Below are 19,757 nucleotides of genomic sequence, written 5' to 3'. Positions count from 1 at the left end.
AATAGGGCTGTCGGCTGTGTATCAACCTGACTTCTGCACAACACAACTGATGGTCCCAACCCCATTAATAAGGGAAAAAATTCCACTAATTAACCCTCACAAGGCACACCTGTGAAGTGAAAACCATTCAGCCCAGTCTCACGCCAGGTCGTTATATAGTCACGTTATTGTAATCTATTAAGTCGTGGACAGGTTACGTAAATCCCGTTTTTTCCGTGTGGCCATTACAAAATTGAAAGCAATGCATTTTAATGGGAAGCATATTTTGTGATCCCAGAACGAAAGAGAGTAGCGAGTAGTTGATAAGGCGAAAGTCCGCGTAGCGAGGTTGGTCGGGGTGGTGGATGGGTCAGAAAACACAGGACTTTCACCCCGGAGACCGGGAATCGCGCCCCGTGTGTGGCAGTTCCTTTGTCCCGCGTGTTGCAGTTCCTTTGTCGGCGTGTCCCGTGTGTGACGGTTCCTTTCCCCGTTCTTTTTTTTTTCTAACCCCAACCGTCTTGTTATTGTGGCGTTTCATTTCCCCGTTGTGGTGTTTCATTTCCCCGTTGTTGTGTGCCCCTGCGTGGGTCGCGAGTGGCGGCCCGTTCCGTTGTTTTGGCCGGCGTGTGGCGCCTCATTTCCCCCGATCGTGAGTGGCGGCCCGTTCCGTTGTTTTGGCCGGCGTGTGGCGCCTCATTTCCCTGTTGTCACGTCCCCCAGAGCAGCAGGTTCGAAAAGCGTGACCTGTACACGTTCAAAAGTCGTTGCATATACACGAAAAAAACGGGATTTACGTAACCTGTCCACGACTTAATAGATTACAATAACATGACTATATAACGACCTGGCGTGAGACCGGGTTGAAACCATTTCAGGTGACTACCTCATGAAGCTCATTGAGAGAACACCAAGGGTTTGCAGCGCTATCAAAAAAGCAAAGGGTGGCTACTTTGAGGAATCTAAAATATAAGACATGTTTTTAGTTATTTCACACTTTTTTGTTAAGTACATAATTCCATATGTGTTCATTCATAGTTGTGATGCCTTCAGTGAGAATCGATAATGTAAATAGTCATGAAAATAAAGAAAACGCATTGAATGAGAAGGTGTATCCAAACTTTTGGCCTGTACTGTATATCTATATAATAATTTCCTAAACTGCATGCAATATATGACTTGTATATAAATTTAATTTCCAGGAAACTAGGAAAGGAAAAAAAGAGCACTGCTGTACCTGTGGAAAAGGACAGATTTAACCAGTGTCACCACGTCTCGACTGGCGTTGTAACCTGCACAAACGATCGCCACGTGGATGGTCTGTGGAGATCATGACAAGAGTGAAGGATTAGAGTGAACGATTATAAGGAATAGATTGAAACAAAAAAGGTTAGAAAAAGATAAACTCATTCTGCACGTCAAAATAAAAACATATTTACGGTATTCAGATTTGCAGAGTAGAAATAACCAGGGTCACTAGGATTAAAAGATAGGGGGGGGAGGGGGGAGGGGCAGGCTCTGCAAAACTTTCCCTTGCAAAATCTTACTTACAAATGTTATTCTAAGCTTTTAGATACATCAAAGCTGCATGGGGGGAATGTACTTAGGCCAGACTGTGCTCCTGCTGAGTTATTCTGTAGGCTATGACTTGCTATCCATCCGCTCGTGTAAATGTGTGATAAAGTAATACCATTAGGGATTGACCGATATAGATTTTTTAGTGCCGATACCGATTTTTTTTCATCAGCCTTAGCTGATGACCGATACGGGCTGCCGATTTTCTTGAGCTGATATTTGGAGCAGATACTGCTTTTGCTCCCTCAATTGACATCATAAAAATGTAAACCCTGCCACACTGGATTTGTTTTCGGAATCTGCTCTGCCATTTCTTTAAAAATAATTAACAAAAACACAGATCAGTGTCACTGCAATCATCTTACATTCATATCACCCAAATGATGTGTGCAATGTGCATCATATGGATGGGTGCACTGCATATAGTTAACTGTGCAAGGGTAAAAGGCTTTCATCAACATCTACAACACATACGATACATTGCTTGCTGACATAATATAAGACCTATATAATCAGGTCATCACAAAATGTCCTTTGTCAACACATTTAAATGATTTAAGAAAACAATAAACCTGAAAAGTAGCCATTGAAAAGTGTTTGATTTGTAATTTAAGACTTGGTGGTAGTGGTGGAGGGGCAGTGCATGGTCTGCATGTGAACTGTAGCGTCTCCAGCAACACAGAGCTGCCTGTAGACGCCTGTGTGTAAATAATGCAGGGAAAAAACTAGCGGCGAACGCAGCAGCCGCATATCGGCCGATGCTGATATACGTAAAAACGCAAATATGAGCCCGATATATCGACCAGCCGATAAAATTGGTCCATCACTAAATACCATACCTAAATCATCTCTCTATTAGATAAGTTGCAGGTCAAAATAAGACTATTTAATTACACTAATTACTGTTACTGCATGGTAAAGTAATTGAATCAGTGTCATCGGCAGCTTTTGTAAAAAATTGCGATACAATTTGCGATGTCTAAAAATTGCAAAAAAAAAAGTTTAGATTTTTTGTATACTTCTTTAAAAATAAAAAAATAAACTGGGTTCAGGGAGAATAAAACTACTCTTGGCTGAGTTTTCCAAGTAACCTTACCAAAAAGGCTCAGGATTCTGCAAATGTTGGTATAATTTAAAAATGTCGGGTGGATTTAAGAAAAAAAATTATAATTTATTGAATGAATCAAATTTGAACATGTCTGTCAGTGGCTTGTTGATCTTTACATTGTTAGCTAATTTCCTATCCTGGCCTGGGACACATTCATACGTTTTGATAAAGTACTTATTGGACTTTAACTTATCATTAAACGTCCTTAATTTAGGTCATCGTTTACGCCTCATCTCCAGTTTTTCCTGCATCCACCGTGTGTGTTTGTGTGTGCGTGCGTCAGAGTAACATACTGACGCTAAGTCTGACACGTGGGACTGCTGTGATTGGTTGAAGTGACAGGAAACTCCGGATTATTGGTAAACATTTTGGTGAAGTTGCTGTGATTGGTCAAAATTGCGAGTCGCGCCGAATTCACGGTGATTGGTTGAATTTGCGTGAATTGTTGTGATCGCAACATCGCAAATTCCTGGAGGGACTGATATGTATGTATGTATGTATGTATGTGCCTTAACGACCGCTATCTACCGGACCGAATAGGAACACGGATTTTGGTGCCACTTAAATGCCTGCGCTTCTCTCTGATGCTCATCAACGGATGTTAAGAGTCAACCGAAACATCGCTGCACGGGACGCTAATTAACACTATACTTGGCAGCAGGTAACGTTAGCATACCGTTAGCTAGCAGCTGGAGTAAACAAGGTTAAAATGCTGACAGCTAAACGGTGTAAAAGTTTGTCTCTATTTCACTGTGTAGGATTCCAACACACATGTTGCGTTTACTTGAAATATGCCTTGCCAGTTTCGTGCTGCATTCAAAATTATTGTAAAATATCCTTTTCCCATGCAGTGGTTGTTTTTGTCGTTTAACAGGAATTTACTGGTGAAATAAGGAAGAGGCTCAATATTTATATAACATTATATCATTTATTTTTATGTAACTATTTGATTGAAATGGTTATCAGAAATAATCTCAGAAATAATTTATTTAAAAAAGACTAAAATGTTTTGACTAAAACTTGACTAAGATATATTGAGTTCTCTTTTGACTAAAACTAAACTAAAATGACAAGACTTTTAGTCGACTAAAACTTGACTAAGATACCTTGAGTTCTCTTTTGACTAAAACTAGACTAAAATGACGAGACTTTTAGTCTACGAAAACTTCACTAACAAAAAAAGATATGTGAATGACTAAATATGACTAAAACTAACAAGGACATTTGGCACAAGACTAAGACTAAATTAAAAATAGCTGACAAAATTAACACTACATTTCATCTGCAAGTTATGGAGTGTTAAAACTTATTTTTATTTTCCACATTGAGAACTATTTTGACAAATATGTTTTGTGTGTTTATTTAGTAAAACTTGATGAAAACAATTTGAATACAATTTTGTATTCATTTGTAATCAGTAATTTAATTCATGATACACTTTTAATTATTATGGTTTATTAACTTACATAACCTTTTACCTTAGGTTGTGCTGATTGTAGGGATATGAAGCATTTGAAGCTACTCCAAAAAATGACATCACAATAAGCAAAAAATACTAATGTAGGCACTGGTGGACCATTTCTATGCAGAGTTCAAAGGGTTCATGTGTTTCATATTAACCTCTCCGTTAGACGGTTTTTAACATTATGCTAGACTTCTCCCTCACAATTTATTACATAATTTTAGCTCTCCCTGATGCCAGCTTGACACGTCAAAACACCATGTACTTTTTCTTTTCCCCTCTCGGAGCTTTGAAGGTTCTCTCCCTACAGGGGTCAGGGCAGCCGAGCTAACCCTGCAAATGAGCAGGGGTCATGTTCAAGCACTGCTGGAAGGGTGCTACAGTCAGACTGCGGCCTGCTTTCCATGCAGTTGGCTGGCTTTTGAACAGTGCCTGGCTCTAGCCAAGAACTGTGAGTGACAGCTGATGTGGGAGGAAAGTAGAAGGGGCATATGCTCTCTCAGAGCACTACACACGCACACACCACACACCTGCCAGTAAGAAAGCATAAGGTGTGTGTCTGTGTGTTGGAGGACAATCAGCTCTGTTATTCTTGGTGCATTCTTATTATTCTGAGCTATACAGGAATATGAAAATGTATTATGAAGTTGTCTCTTCCTAACAATTTTTTTTATAATTTTTTTCTATGAACTTTTTACTATATATTCCTTCCATAGAATATACTGAAAGCAGCAGAAATGCAGAACTGCATACACTTTATTATCTGTTTATTTATCGCAAGTAATATCATTATCGCGACATTCAACATCATTATTATGTTTATTATATTATTTATATATTATTATATATATACTATCACATATCGCATATTTTCCTCATATCGTGCAGCCCTATTGTTTGTAGTGAGTAAGGCTACGTTCAGGCTGCAGGCATAAGTGACCCAAATCCGATTTCTTTTTGGCTCATTTCAGATTTTTTCACGACAGTGTAAACAGCCCAAGTCACATGGCATCCGCTCTTTTCCAGTTCTGATTTGGGCCACTTTCATACATGGTCCAAATCCGTTACAGGTCGGATATAAAAAAAATGCGACCTGAGTCTGGACAGTCGGATCCCCGAGTCTGGACAGTCAGATCGGAATTCATGCGACTGACGTCACTCTAGAGCGAACATCGTCACAATTCTTTGCCAAGAACAGTAAGCCCTCAGGAACAGCGCCAGGCTTTGATGCGATCATGGGCATAGCAGCCGGCGGTGGAATTACGTTTTTTCCGTAGACTTTATATGGAGAAAGATGTTTTTGAGGTACATCAACTTACCAGTCCGAACACTTGAATAGTCCTCATTTAAATAATTATGTTTTAAAAGTTGTAACATGCATAACATGCAGAAGAATCCAGAGCTATTGAACTAGGCATAATGAACACACATAATGAACGCACATAATGAACCTGAGCAGACCCACAGGACTGGGCCCCGCTACTGCAGGCTTTAATTCATCATTTGTATTATCTTATAAAACATCAGAGCGCTGTATGCTGTAAAGCCTGTAACATGGGTGTAACATTATTAACATCTCGGCTCCGGCTATCGGCTAGTAGTAGTGGTAGCTAGTAGCACTACATAAAAATTACATCTCCTTGGTTCTCTTAATACATCCGTGGGTTTATTTGCTGTGACGTGGGACATTGTATTAATCGTTTGCGAATGCGGGTCAATTTCAGGCTGTGCCCAGTACTTGAGTCTGATGTGGGCCACATAAAAAACACAATTGTAATGTGTGCTAATGGTACCCTGGTTCCTGGAAAAAATCTGCAAGGTCATATTGCATTACTGAACAAAAAAGGCTTTGAGTGGTGTGTAACGGATGGTACTTTTTTTTTTTTAAATACGTAGGCTCCTAGGAAGCTTTGTGCTAGGGAAAGACATGTATGATGGGCTTATGGCTTATAGTGTTGTTATGTTTATTTAGTTTATAGTCCATTTTGTTATTATTTTGTATGGTTAAGAAAAATATGGTTACTCTGTCATCTTTTCTTGATTTTTGTCTGGGTGGGTGGTGATAACAAAGTGTGTGTGTGTGTGTGTTTGTGTGTGTTTGTGTGTGTGTGTGTGTGTGTGGGGGGGGTATGTTCATGTTGAATATTTTATGTTTTGTTAAAATAAAAATAAAAAAATAAATATTGTTTGAAAATAAAAGTCTCACCTCACACTTATCCACCACTGGTAACTGCACACAGTCTGAGCTGTTTCCCACTGCAGCAGCTTTCTGGCCCTCATTGTCGCCGGTGCCTTCCTCTGAATGGGTTCGGCTTTGGTTGCCACGGTGACCAGTGTTTGGAAGGCGTGCAGATGGGCTCCTGGGTGGCCGGCTCAGCTCACGGCGCAGTGCCCGGTTCTCTTCCTCCACTGCCCGGACTCGTAGCTCTAAGGCCTGCCGCTCGCCAGCTGCGCCCGCTGGCGTTGATGATTGAACTTCCAATGGAGACAGGGGGAGGGGCTTCACTGTGGGGCAGGAACAGGAAAAACTGACTTAACATGAGGACCTTTTCAATATATTTAATGATGTAGATTTTTTTCTGGGAATTTAACCAAGAATCTCACAATAATCACATTAATGCTAACAATAATCCTGTCGATCTGATATTCTCACAAATGATTTAACACAACCAGTCATACAAATTACCCCAACACAACCTCAAAAATTGAGGAGACATCAATAGCTATATTGTGTGTATTCATTTAACTGTTAAATTAGATTTTCTGTAAGCAAGCAACGTAATAATGCAATCTACATAAAGCACATTTTATTCATATAGGGCAAATGCTCACTTTCCCTCCACTAAAAGTGCTGTTTTTGCTACTGACAGGCTCAGATTGGAAACATTATGGAAAGGATTCCTACAGAGATAGACCTTTTTTTAAAGGAGTAAGATCCATATTGTTTAACCAGAAACAGCTCTCAAATCTCTCTTGCCAAACTCCACCAGACTCCATGTAAACAATCAGGACTTTTAGCGTGTGTAGAGCCAGCATATTTCGAGATGTAAATGGGTGAATTAAGGGTTTTTATTTGAACTGCAACATTCAGAGGATGTTTTGAGGATGTTGTCAGGGCCACAGATTATGTTACATGATAACAAAGGAAGAACATTCTCAAAGAAACATTCATAAAATGTTTTCAGGATGTTAATATGGCCTCACATTACAGAACGATTTTTATAAACGTTCCATGTGTAGACAAACATAGGACCTGCAACATTCTGATGCTATGTTGGGGATGTTGATGAGGTAACCAATTGCAAAATGTTTTTTTTTATAAAATATTCCCCACAGCAAATTTCTGGAGTTGAATAATATGGAGTTAGACAAAAAAGGGGTGGAAAAAAAAGCGTTAGATTTCTGGAGTTTATTTTCTAAATTAGACTACAGCTTTTATTCAAGGATACTCTTTGACGTTGTTATATTTCGGTGTGCATTTGTTGGGTGTTGAGGAACATGATTCAACTACTCCTGGTGTTGATTCATAACATTACAGCTTTGTTGCCACACCCAATAGTTTTCACTTGGAATTTGTCGTAAGTCACATAAACAGTGTTTCTGCAGGTTTCACCAAGTCAAATTTAAGACTTTTTAAGACATTTTTAAGACCATTATGAATGAAATTTAACACCTTTATCACAACATCAACAAAGCCCTAAATTCAGTTTTTTTCAAGCCAAGTATTGCTAAACTTGCACTTCCCCAAAGCTGAAGAATGAAATCCGTTATATGTCTGTGGTACAATCCGAAAAAAGACTCGCAACAATAACACAAAAGCTGATTGGCTGCAATAGAAGTTGCATGTTGGTGTCATTTGTAGTCATAATACAGCAAATTATATTTGGACTAGTAAAAGAAAGAACTACAACACAAGGAATAAAAAAATAAATAATTAAGACCTGTTTAAAATTATTAAAGACCTAGAACACAATACTTCAGCAAATGTAAGACTTTTTAAGGCCTAAAGTTTTGATTTAGAAATTTTATACTTTTTAAGACCCTGCGGAAACCCTGGTAAATTTTACTTCTTACTTACTGTCGTTAGGCTGTAATACTCTCTTGTACATGTATACTGTATTTTTTGGACAAACTTGCTAGCTAATGTAAAGTTTACATGTTAATTCACATATTTGAGTTAATTTACTATAAATATAGTTTACAATGTTAATACAGTTAACTATTTACATATTTGTGTTTACAGTCAGTATTTGCATATTTACATTACAGTTTAATTATTTATATCAGCAGTTATGAATCTACCTCAGCTACTTCACCTTCAGCTACATGTGAGTGAGAAACAAGGAAGTGTTGTTGTGGAGCTGATGAAGTGTAAAGAACAGTAAAGTGCCAATTAGGAAAGTTATCCGTCTCCATACGGCTGTTTCTTCTCTTTAAGAGTGATCCAACCACCAGACATCGAACCCTCACATTATACTAACTTTAGCTGCTGAGGTTTTCAGCGTGTTAAGCTAGTTAGCTAATAGTGGTTTTAGTTCTATCAATTTACTGAACCTGCATTGTTTCCTTCAGATTAATGGTAAACTGCACAGCACTAGACGGTAAAGGACGTGACACGGACCTACAATGAAGGAATGTAGAGCCTCATACTTTTTTTCTACAAGTGTGGTTAGAATTAAGGCAGTTCTGAAGGTGAAAGGGATCCCCCACACCATTACACCCCCACCACCACCAGCCTGCACAGTGGTAACAAGGCATGACGGATCCATGTTCTCATTCTGTTTACGCCAAATTCTGACTCTACCATCTGAATGTCTCAACAGAAATCGAGACTCATCAGACCTGGCTACATTTTTCCAGTCTTCAACTGTCCAATTTTGGTGCGCTTGTGCAAATTGTAGCCTAATTTTCCTATTTTTAGTGGAGATGAGTGGTACCTGGTGGGGTCTTCTGCTGGTGTAGCCCATCCGCCTCAAGGTTGTGTGTGTTGTGGCTTCACAAATGCTTTGCTGCATATCTCGGTTGTAACGATTGGTTATTTGAGTCAAAGTTGATCTTCTATCAGCTTGAATCAGTCGGCCCATTCTCCTCTGTCATCTATTTTCGCCCCCCAGGACTGCAGCGTACTGGATGTTTTTCCTTTTTCAGACCATTCTTTGTAAACCCTAGAAATGGTTGTGTGTGAAAATCCCAGTAACTGAGCAGATTGGGAAATACTCAGACCAGCCCGTCTGGCACCAACAACCATGCAAAGCTCAAAGTTGCTTAGATCACCTTTCCCATTCTGACGTTCAGTTTGGAGATCAAGAGATTGTCTAGACCTGGACCACACCCCTAAATGCATTGGAAGTGGTTGCCATGTGATTGGTTGATTAGATAATTTAATTAATGTGAAATTTAACAGGTGTTCCTAATAATCCTTTAGGTGAGTGTAGTTGGTATCTGTATGAAACGAAAACCTATAGGGGACTGTCAGATAATACCATGAAAGGAAAATAGGAAAATTAACACAAGTTCACAGTTAAAACTACATCTTCATTGGACAAATAGGGCTGGGCAATATAACAATATTATATTGATATCGTGATATGAGACTAGATATCGTCTTAGATTTCTCATAATATGGTAAGTGTTGTTTTTTCTTGGTTTTAAAGGCTACCTACATTACAGTAACGTGATGTAATTTTCTTAATTTATTAGACTGTTCTAGCTGTTTTATTAGTTTACTTCAGTACATCTTATAAAACGCAGCCTCCAAAGGGTAGGGGGAAGCCTTGGTTGAAGATCATTAAAGAATACAGTAGGCTCTCCTCTCACAATCTCTCTGGGGAAAACAGAAAGCCTTGGAGAACTCACATATTACAGTATGGCAGGGACCCAGGGCGTTACAGCTCAAATTACATTATTGAACGGTGTTGGGAAATAGATGGATTTCCAGTATGATACCATCTTTCATATCAGTCAACAACCAGTTGCTTTTACCCAACTGGGAGAGTTCTTTGTCACCTTTTGACACAGGCTGTCAAATAAACGCCTGTGTACTGAACAGGCTGACAGAGAAAATGCCAACACCATTTAAGCAAATGTAAAAGTTAATTTTCTCAGTTTTTTATGTGTAAAAATGGCTGAATGCTGCATGTTGCAAACATTCTCATTGGTCTTGGTTTGTTGTCTAACCAAGTGTGTTAATGAATTGACACATTTTGTTTTGCTTCAGATGTATTGTCCCCAGTGGCCAAAATTTAAAGGCAGTCACTATAAACATGAGTCCTTTCAACCATAGAGGGCCACTAACCCTCTCCCGCACAACCAAAGCCCCTTCTGGACTCCATTTCGTTCAAGCTGTAATTCATTTGCAGAGTGGATTTGCTGGGCCTAATCCCACTGAACTGGTCATTTGTTCGTGCTGCTCAGAGATTGCATATGGCATTTTCCGGGCAGCACGTGCACCTGGTCTTTTAATCAGCCAAGCCAAATCATTTGGCTTTTAGATATTTGTCATGATGCTCTTTATTTACATGCAAACAAGAGCCTCAGTAAAAACATCAATCAAAAAAAATAAATAGCACTGTAATTATCATCCAAGAGAAAACCACCAGGAGGTTATTTCATTGATTATTTGTGACTGTGATTTGTGTGCTGATCTGTAGGCCACTGTGATACACTTATGTATTTGTTATAATCACTGTTTAATGCATACATTTAGGGAACTGACAGATTACATTTAACTGAAATTATTAAAATATTTTATATGATTTCACGTGACAAATGCCGAAGAAGTGGAGCTATTTTCATTTCTGCGCCCATGTTATCCAATCTGTCCAGCCACACCGGCTGCGATCAGGTACACAGAGTGAAAGACCGACGAACGGACAGACAGAGTGACACACACACACACACACACACACACACACACACACACACACACACACACACACACACACACACACACCAACAAAACACTCACAGAGAGAGAGAGAGAGAGAGAGAGAGAGAGAGAGAGAGAGAGAGAGAGAGAGAGAGATACATTCTGTAGAGTGGAGAGTAGAAGGATCGCTTTGTGACCGGTGCAGAGAAATGCGTGGCTGGTATGCCAGGTGCGAATCTACGCTTCACGCCGTTTGGCAGGCAATGTGTTCCCGGTGTAAGTGTTGGATAGTAACCACATAAGATGCAATTCTGTACTAAACGGTGCCTTTTACAGCTGTTACACAGCTTTACACATGTAGCCTGCTATGTAGGCTATCTATCATCCAGAGGAAGAAAAACAAAACAAATGTTTTTCACCCAGATGTGGGTAATCTTAAATCCCCAAATTGCCTCCCAACTTACTATTAATATTTTGAACTTCATTAAGATTCATAGTTGTGACTTTGAACTACATTCTGTATGGAATTGGCTCTTAACTCTTAAAAAACAGATTTTGCAAAGTATCTAGAAGCAGCAGCTGTCAGATAAATGTATGGGAGTAAAATATTTGACACACCCGTCTCCAAAACACACAGGGGACCAGTCCTTAAAATTGTAGCTGAGCATTTCACTAAATGTACTTCGTTATAGATGATGACTAAATGTACTTAGTTATAGATGATCAGCTGACCTCTCATCCAGCAACAGAGACACTTCTAGCACCTGCTGAGTGATTCATGAATGTTTTGATGCCATGCTCCAAGCGCATTCATGTATGTCACATTTAAATGTCATCAACTGTACAGCTCCATCATCTCCGTACTGCTCTCAGGCAGATATCTGCTGGGCGGAGGCAACACATCCATCACGCAATGGTATCTGTTCACCTTGCAGACAGCTTGAAAGACCTCTATACAACTACAACAGCCAACCGCCATTTTGTCTTGGATAAAACGGATGGAGTGAATAGCATCAATAAACATTATTTCCTATTAACCTAAAGCATACCTGCCAACATTTGGTTTTCAAAATCCGGGAAATTTGGGGGGGGCGGGAATTTAAGTGTACTGTTAAGTGTACTGTAAGTTATAAGTGTATTATTTACATTGCAATATAAATTAAAACATAACTTAATGTATTAATATTTATTTATATTTTTTATTTGTAATTTTATTGCAACAAAAAATCACAGTTTTTAACACTGGTACAAACACATTTAACACATTTAATCAATAACTGTCTCTCTTTGGTAAACATCAGTATGTTTTGTAAACATGAATATGCGCTCACATTTTTCAAGTGTTGTAGTTGTATGTGGCAGATTTAGCTGCTCTCAGTGCCCTCTTGGACAGAGTGTACTTTGAAGCCAAACTGGTGTGGTTTATTTTGCAGGATAGAAGAAAGCAACACTGCATGAAATGTGGGATTTTTGTCAGAGCGGTTTCAGGGCTACAGACTAACTTTTTTTGCTAGAAGCACAGTGGCCCCCAACAATTTTAGGGGCGCAATCAGAAAATGTATGGGCACACACCCTAAATCAACATGCTAACCAAATATTCACATTACTACTAATTTCCACTGTATTATTAATAAATACTTTGATAATAGATGCAGAAATTACAATGTGGTGTTTCAAATTCAGTGTCACTTTTGATTTGATTCAACATAGAAGGCACCATTGCGGTCATGACAGTAAACAAAATATAAAAAAAAATATACCAGCTGTAGTCTACAATTACAATGAATTCAACTTAAAATGAAACATGCATTGTTTAGACTACTACCCTTAGGGTTGGGTACCTTTCGCATCTGAACCAATATCGGTACCGATACCTGAAATTCGGTTCCAGTACCCAACGGTACTTTTTTCGGTACTTTCCCTCTGTAATTACAAAACAATTATTTCAGTTGTAAAAATAATTCCAAACCTATTTATCCTATGTACTTAGAACATTATGTTATTTTATTAGAATGTTACGCTCTAAAGAAATTAAACAAAAATAAAAATAAAACCCCTCCATCTCTCCTCCCAAACCAATTGAACCAATTCAATTGCTCTTTAATGTTTCATGTAAAGCACTTTGAATTGCATTGTTGCTGAAAGGGGCTGTAGAAATAAAGTTGCCTTGCCTTACTTGTCAGTCAGTCACCAGGGCACAAAAACCACTGCGCCTGCTGCTTGTCTCAGAGGAAGTGTAACGTCACAGCAAAGCGACCATTTTCGGCTTGCCATTAATATCATCGCAGCAAACGCTGTCTGCGTGAAGGTTTTAAAAACTGTAACCATACTTGCAACCACTTTATCGGCATTGCCGTGACTCACTGTGAATTCAACAAAACTGCAGAGCCGACGTAGTTTGCACCGTCCGCACCTCTGCATGTGTGTTTGTGTCAGCTCTGCTCTCTGTCAATTTTCAGAGAGGACAGATAAGTTGTCCCCCCATGTCCTCCCCTCCCCCTAATCCTAGGGGAGGCTTTAACATGTAAATGAAAATGCTGTGAGCTACACTGTAAAAAAAAAAGAAGCTATTTCACTGGAATTCACTGTATAATTTTACGGATTTATTCCGTTTTTTTCTACATTAAGTGTTAATGCCATAAAAATACAGAAAAATACTTTTATAAAAAAAAAAACATTAAATTAAGATTTTAGTCTGTAAATTGATATGAGATAATATAGTTGTTTAACAGGATAATTCCATTGCTTAATGGTCTTGAAAGTTAAATTACATTGAATTTTATGTAAAAAGCAGACTGATCTCATGAATTGGCGTATCTATGACGCGCCAATTTGTATTCCGTTTTTGTGTGTTATCAAGACGCATAATCGCATTTTTGCATGTATATCAACGCAAATCAGCCGCCATTGACCTACATAGCGAGTCAATTTCCGCCATAGCAAGTAGTATAAAGTAACGGGGGATTGAGTAAGGAGGTAGGTTGGGGTGACGGATGGGTAAAACACAAGACTTTCACCCGGGAGAGCTGGGTTTGTGTCCCACATGTGGCGATTTTTCAGCCGTTTTTTTTTTTTTAAGTTTTTGTTTTAATAAGCCTTACCCAATGTTTCTTTCCTAAACCCAAACCTTTTTTTTTTTTTTTTTTTTTTAAAACAGGCATGTGACGTTCTCGCGATAGTATGCAATGTGGCGAGGCCATGTGGTGGGTATGTTTACATCAGCTGTATAAAGCGTAGGCATACACGTGGATAGCTGAAAATGCGTACAATAACACGCCATTTTGCTTTATGAAAGTGGCATGTATATTTACGCAAAGTCATGATGCCATGTTGGTAAAAAGACAAAAAAAACACAATTTTACAGTGTGTAAAATGAGACATCTTTCTGTTTTCTTACAGTTAAACCTTAAATTTTATGTAAAGAAACGTTAAAAAACAATTGTGAAAAAACGGTAAAAAGTCTGGCAGCAAAAGTTGCCAAACACTTGAAATGACAGTAATAAACCTTATGTTATTCTACAAAGAATTTCTTTTTAAAATACAGATATCTACTGTACATTTTCTGTATTTTCACAGTCCAACTACTGTAGAATTAAAAAGAATTGTAATCAAAAAACATATTTAGAATGTTAAACAAATGTATAAATCTGTACAAACCCTGAAAAATATTGCAAAATACCTTAAAATTACATAATTTAAATGAAAACTGCTGTTTTCATATGGTTTTCTTTGGTAAGATCACAAGATTATCCAATCTATCCATAAGATCTCACTGTTAAAGTACAGATTTCTGGATGTAAAACACACAAAAATCATGTCAAATTAATGTAAAATTACCCTATTTGACAGCCTATTAATAGTATCTTAAAAGCTTTAGGCATTTATTTTACATGATTATCCAATCAATTTACAGTAAATTCCTGTTTAATACTGGTTTTCTACCGTACAAAAAGTGTATATATATAATATTTACAATTAACTATCCAATATATGCATCAGAGACTCTTCACAGGGTAAATATTGGTATAATGTATAGAATGTATAGCTTTCAAACATCATCATGTCCAGTATCTCTTAATGCAAGTCTACTAAATTCTAGCAATAGAGTAGGACTTGTATTTAGCTTTGCAGTTATTTGAAGAGGGGTTAACAGAGGTACTGAGACAGGTAGGACCAGCCATACCAGTTTAATTGAATTGCATTGAATGAGGCTGACATGAACCCTCACTGCATGGCCTCAACAACTCCACAGCAAAAACCTACAAGCAATTGTTCTCAATTATAGTTGGATCAATTTAGTTATATTGGAAACCACAATATTGTAATATTTTGCAAGCATATTTATGGTAATACAAACAGTAAAACAACTTGGCAGCACACAAGCTTAAAAAGCTGTACTGTACCAAATCACCACTAGGGCCAATGCGGACAAAGATGCTGTATTTAGATCGGTCTTTGTAAAAATAAACTTTCTTTCACCTAAATATTTGTGGAAACAAAGCCATAGCTTCAGTTATGGGAATGCATAAGAGACAAGAGTCAACCTAAACTACAAGCCTTGGATGTACATGATGTCTATTTTAGTCCAAGTCTGTGATATGCTCGTCACTATATAATCATGTTTTGGTCTGGCGAATTAGTTGACAAAAGAATTGTGCAGCCACAGTTCACATCACATAGGCCCACAACCCTATGAGCCTACAGGATGACGATACAGTACACAGAGAGCCAGGTAACCTGCAGCCTGGGTAAGCCTACATCTTCACCATCCTAATATTTTAGGGGGCATCTGATGTTCTTGCCTCATTTCACTTCTGTGGAGGCCTTCATGGCCCATCTTTTTCCATTGACTGCTTACTTTGCTGATGTCTGCGGTGATGTCTTATACTATGTCCACTCTGGCCGAGATATGAGTTCACTTCCTTTGCCGTCAATTTCGATTCGCTGTGACGCGCAAATTCTTTCGAATATCAATGCGCAATGGAATAACTTTTGTGCGGCTTGGTCTGAAGATCATCTATGCCAAGTTTTGTGAAAATCTGAGAAATTTTGTGACCTGTGAAAACTTTTTTGTTTTTTTGATGAAATCCAATATGGCGACCGGATCAATTACGTTGACATCACAAATTGGCATGTGTCGGCCTTAGGACCTCCCACAGTATTAACAGACACTGCTAGCAAGTGGGAATTCCAAACACGTCAAACGTTATAGGCCAAAAGGTAATTTTGCTAATTACAGCACCCCCTATAGGTCTAAGGTCACCAAATTTCTTAAGCCTCTTCCTAATTGGGCCCTGTACCTATGTATTAAGATTGGTGTTGATACACGAAAGACTTGTCGAGATATGAGTTCACTTCCTGTTTGACGGCTTCACCGTCGATTTTGATTGGCCGTGACGGGCAAACACTTTTGAATATCAACACGCAATGGAATAACTTTGTGAGGCATGGTCTGAAGATCATCTCTGCCAAGTTTTGTGAAAATCTGACCAATTTTGTGACCTGTGAAAACTCTTTACTCCAATATGGCGTAAGGTCCAATATGGCAGATATTGACATCATGGGGTGAGCAGAGTTTGGCGTCATCCAAGGATTCCAACTATATCTTGATGTTCAAAAATGCCCAATTCCCAATCACCCAGCTAGTTAACTAACTATCATGGCAATACCTCATTTTTGCCATGTGTTTTGATACACTTATTTTGTTTCATTTAAAACTAAATTTGGCCTGTACTTTGAAAAAAATTATTTCTGCTCAGCACAATGTTGGTAATAGATTGACTGGTCAGTTAAAGATGCAGCAGGTAAGACTTATAAAACAAACTTATAAATACACTAAAATGTTTAAAAAAATAATGGTCAAATACATATGTACTATTGTGTTAACATTTTATTGACTAAAAATGAGTTAGAACACGTTCATCTTGAAGACGAGTTTGTTCAGAATCAGCTACATATAGCAGGTTGACTGACTCGATTTCCTTCTCATACATTCCCGTAGCATTTCCCTGTTGAAGCCTGGCGTCCATGGACATCAATGGGGCTGCTTTGAACAGTTTTTTTCAGTGCTTCGAAACTAGACGGTCATTGGATAAATGCTGCGATTATGTCCTGCCTGTCTTGGGGTGAATGGAGGAGTGGGCTGGCCTGGACTCCAGGCTTCTGCGTGATGATTGGAGGGTCTGTTGAAAGACTGCATCTCCTTTTGATTGACAGCGATTTTGTACTTAAAAAAGTCGCCGAAGCTATTTGAGCTCAGTCCCATCGCGGATTTTGCAAGTGTAATCGAAAGACAAACTGCTGCAACCTATTTCTTGGTATTTACTTGATGAAATTGCGAGCCAATTTTCATCATACATTTCATACAATTATACACCATATTCCTTGTTTCAATTTAACCTAAGGAGCAGACTGATGTTGGGGACCAAGAGTCTGGTTAAACCTGATTTTAACCAAAAGGCCTCAGATTAAACTGACCTCTGGATACAGGACACACATGTGCTCAGAGACAAAGGAATCTTGGCCTGCATGTAAACCCCAAAGCCGGGGTAATTCACACCTCTATGCGAAAGTGCCAGCCAGAAGGGAAACGCCTCACAACTGGCAGGAAGTCAAAGAACTACAAGATTGTAGTCTTCACCCTTTCAAGAGTTTCAAGTCTTCCTATTGGTTCAGCGGGACCATAAACACAGCAGGGGGTCTTAACCTATAAAAAGCCTGATCCTAGGAAAATCCTCCATTGCAACTCCGTTGCTGAGGGGAGCGCACAAGCGCTTGTGCTGAACTTCCATTTTCTGGAGAAAGTGGATTTTATTTCGGTGGATCCTTGAAAACGCACCAGTGTTTTCATATCTGCAGTGAGAAGGAAACAACGTTTTCTTCTCAAAGTCAACTAAACTTCCCCCTTTCTGCCTTTTTGGAGGAAGTTTCTCCGTGGCTGCTGACGAGCGCCAAGGGATTCGTTCTGTTTAATTTCTGTGGAAATCTATGGACAGAAACAAACGGACTGAACACACCGTAAGGAGGCTTACGTCTGGGCAGAGATAAGTAGTGTGTTTATTAATGAGCAAAGGGTTCGCTACCACTTGTTGCCATTAAGGTGATCTGATTTAATCATGTACTGGTCCATATGTGATTATTAATCTGTTCTGTGAATGTATTAGTGATTATGATACGGTTGATTAGGTTGTGTTAAGTAGCTGGGTATAACTGTAATTGCTACCTGCTTAATCACTCCTTTCACAGAGTTTTAATTACTGTCTGCGAGAAAATCGCGAAAATCAGCTGTTAGCCACTGGAGTGGTTATAGTGACGTTTTCCTCAGCAAAACAAAAGTCTCAGAGTCTGTCCAAACTACACGTTAGCCCAGACCTGAGTGGCAAAGGTGGACTGGGTCATTATCGATAACTAAGATCAGAGTGTTTTCCCTTCTTTACCCTGTCTCCTTTTACTAATTATACACACACACACACATACACCTACACGGACACAAGCTAGCTTGTAGCTCCCGAGCTAACGGTGCTAGCTTCACACGTGGAGTCGGCATCACCTTGTACAGAGCTAACACATGACCTAGCATACTAGGCTAAGCGTGCGCGTTGCCTAGTAACCCCCTTGGCTTCTTCAGCCCCTCCCCGTGCACGCAGCACCACTACCGCCCTCTTGAGGCTAAATAGTTTTGTGCAGCTCACAGGAGTAGCCATTTTGGTTTTTGTGTTAGAACTACATTTTGACACCGCCCCTCCTCTTTCGCACACACACACACACACACACACACACACACACACACACACACACACACACACACAGACGTGTCCATGACACATGCTGCTTTGTTTTTGCTTTGTTTTGGTTGTGATATTGTAAAAGATATATAAGTTTATTAAGGAGTTTATAAGGATTATTGATTAGCTACTGATAATTGTGACGTTAATAAATCTTATTATGCTTAATTAGCAGTTGCTTGTGATTATTTGTGTACTTGTTGTAATAATTGCTGGTCGATCAGGTCCGTGCTTGGATTCACCCGTTCCTTTATTTCCTTTTTAAAGGATTACCACAGAAATGAGACTGTTCCACAGTTTGATTGTTGGTCCCTGACTTGCAGGGTGGTGCCCCGTTTTGATTGTTTGTCGATTTGATAAAGTTATTAATAACCATATTCATAACTTTATTAATATTGATAAAACATCTTTGATAATTTGCCAATGATCAAATCTGTACCCTACGATAATCGTAGGGTACCCTACTGATCTCATGAATTGGCGTATGTATGACACGCCAATTTGTATGCCAGAGGCAGGTTGGGGTGGCAGATGGGTAAAACACAGGACTTTCACACGGGAGAGCCGGGTTTGCATGTGGCAATTTTTCAGCTGTTTTTTTTTTTTTTTTTTAAGCCTTCCCAAATGTTTCTTTCCTAAACCCAACCGTTTATTGTTTTCCTAAGCGTGTTTTTGTCGTTATTTTCCTTGTTTTTGTCACTGTTTTGTTACTAAAGCCTGTGTTCTTTTCCTAAACCCAACCATTTTTTTTTTAACAGGTGTGTGACGTTAGTCCCGATAGTACGTCGCGTTCTCGCGATAACATGCAACGTGGTAGGTATGTTTACATCTGCTGTATACAGCGTAGACATACACGTGGATAGCTGAAAATGCATACAATAACATGCCATTTGGCTTTAGGAAAGTGGCGTGTATGTTTACCCAAAGTCATGATGCCATGTTGTAAGGAGATCTGTCTAACTTTCACAGGGCATATAAAAG

At 39.0% G+C, this 19,757-nt stretch overlaps 1 protein-coding gene across 1 annotated transcript in view; it reads right to left on the bottom strand.

Annotated features, from left to right (window-relative positions):
• large1 (LARGE xylosyl- and glucuronyltransferase 1) overlaps positions 1-19,757 on the bottom strand; it is a 253,489-nt gene that overhangs the window by 181,856 nt on the left and 51,876 nt on the right. Inside the window, exons 3-4 of the mRNA XM_028570704.1 lie at positions 6,331-6,629; positions 1,217-1,299 (exon numbers count right to left, since the gene is read on the bottom strand). Of these exons, the coding sequence (XP_028426505.1) occupies positions 1,217-1,299; positions 6,331-6,629 (382 nt within the window). The remainder of the gene's footprint in view (positions 1-1,216; positions 1,300-6,330; positions 6,630-19,757) is intronic.

This window comes from Perca flavescens, chromosome 23 (assembly GCF_004354835.1).
Source record: "Perca flavescens isolate YP-PL-M2 chromosome 23, PFLA_1.0, whole genome shotgun sequence".
NCBI lineage: Eukaryota > Metazoa > Chordata > Actinopteri > Perciformes > Percidae > Perca > Perca flavescens.
Note: the sequence above shows the minus strand (reverse complement) of the source record. Positions and strands in the feature narration are given on the sequence as shown.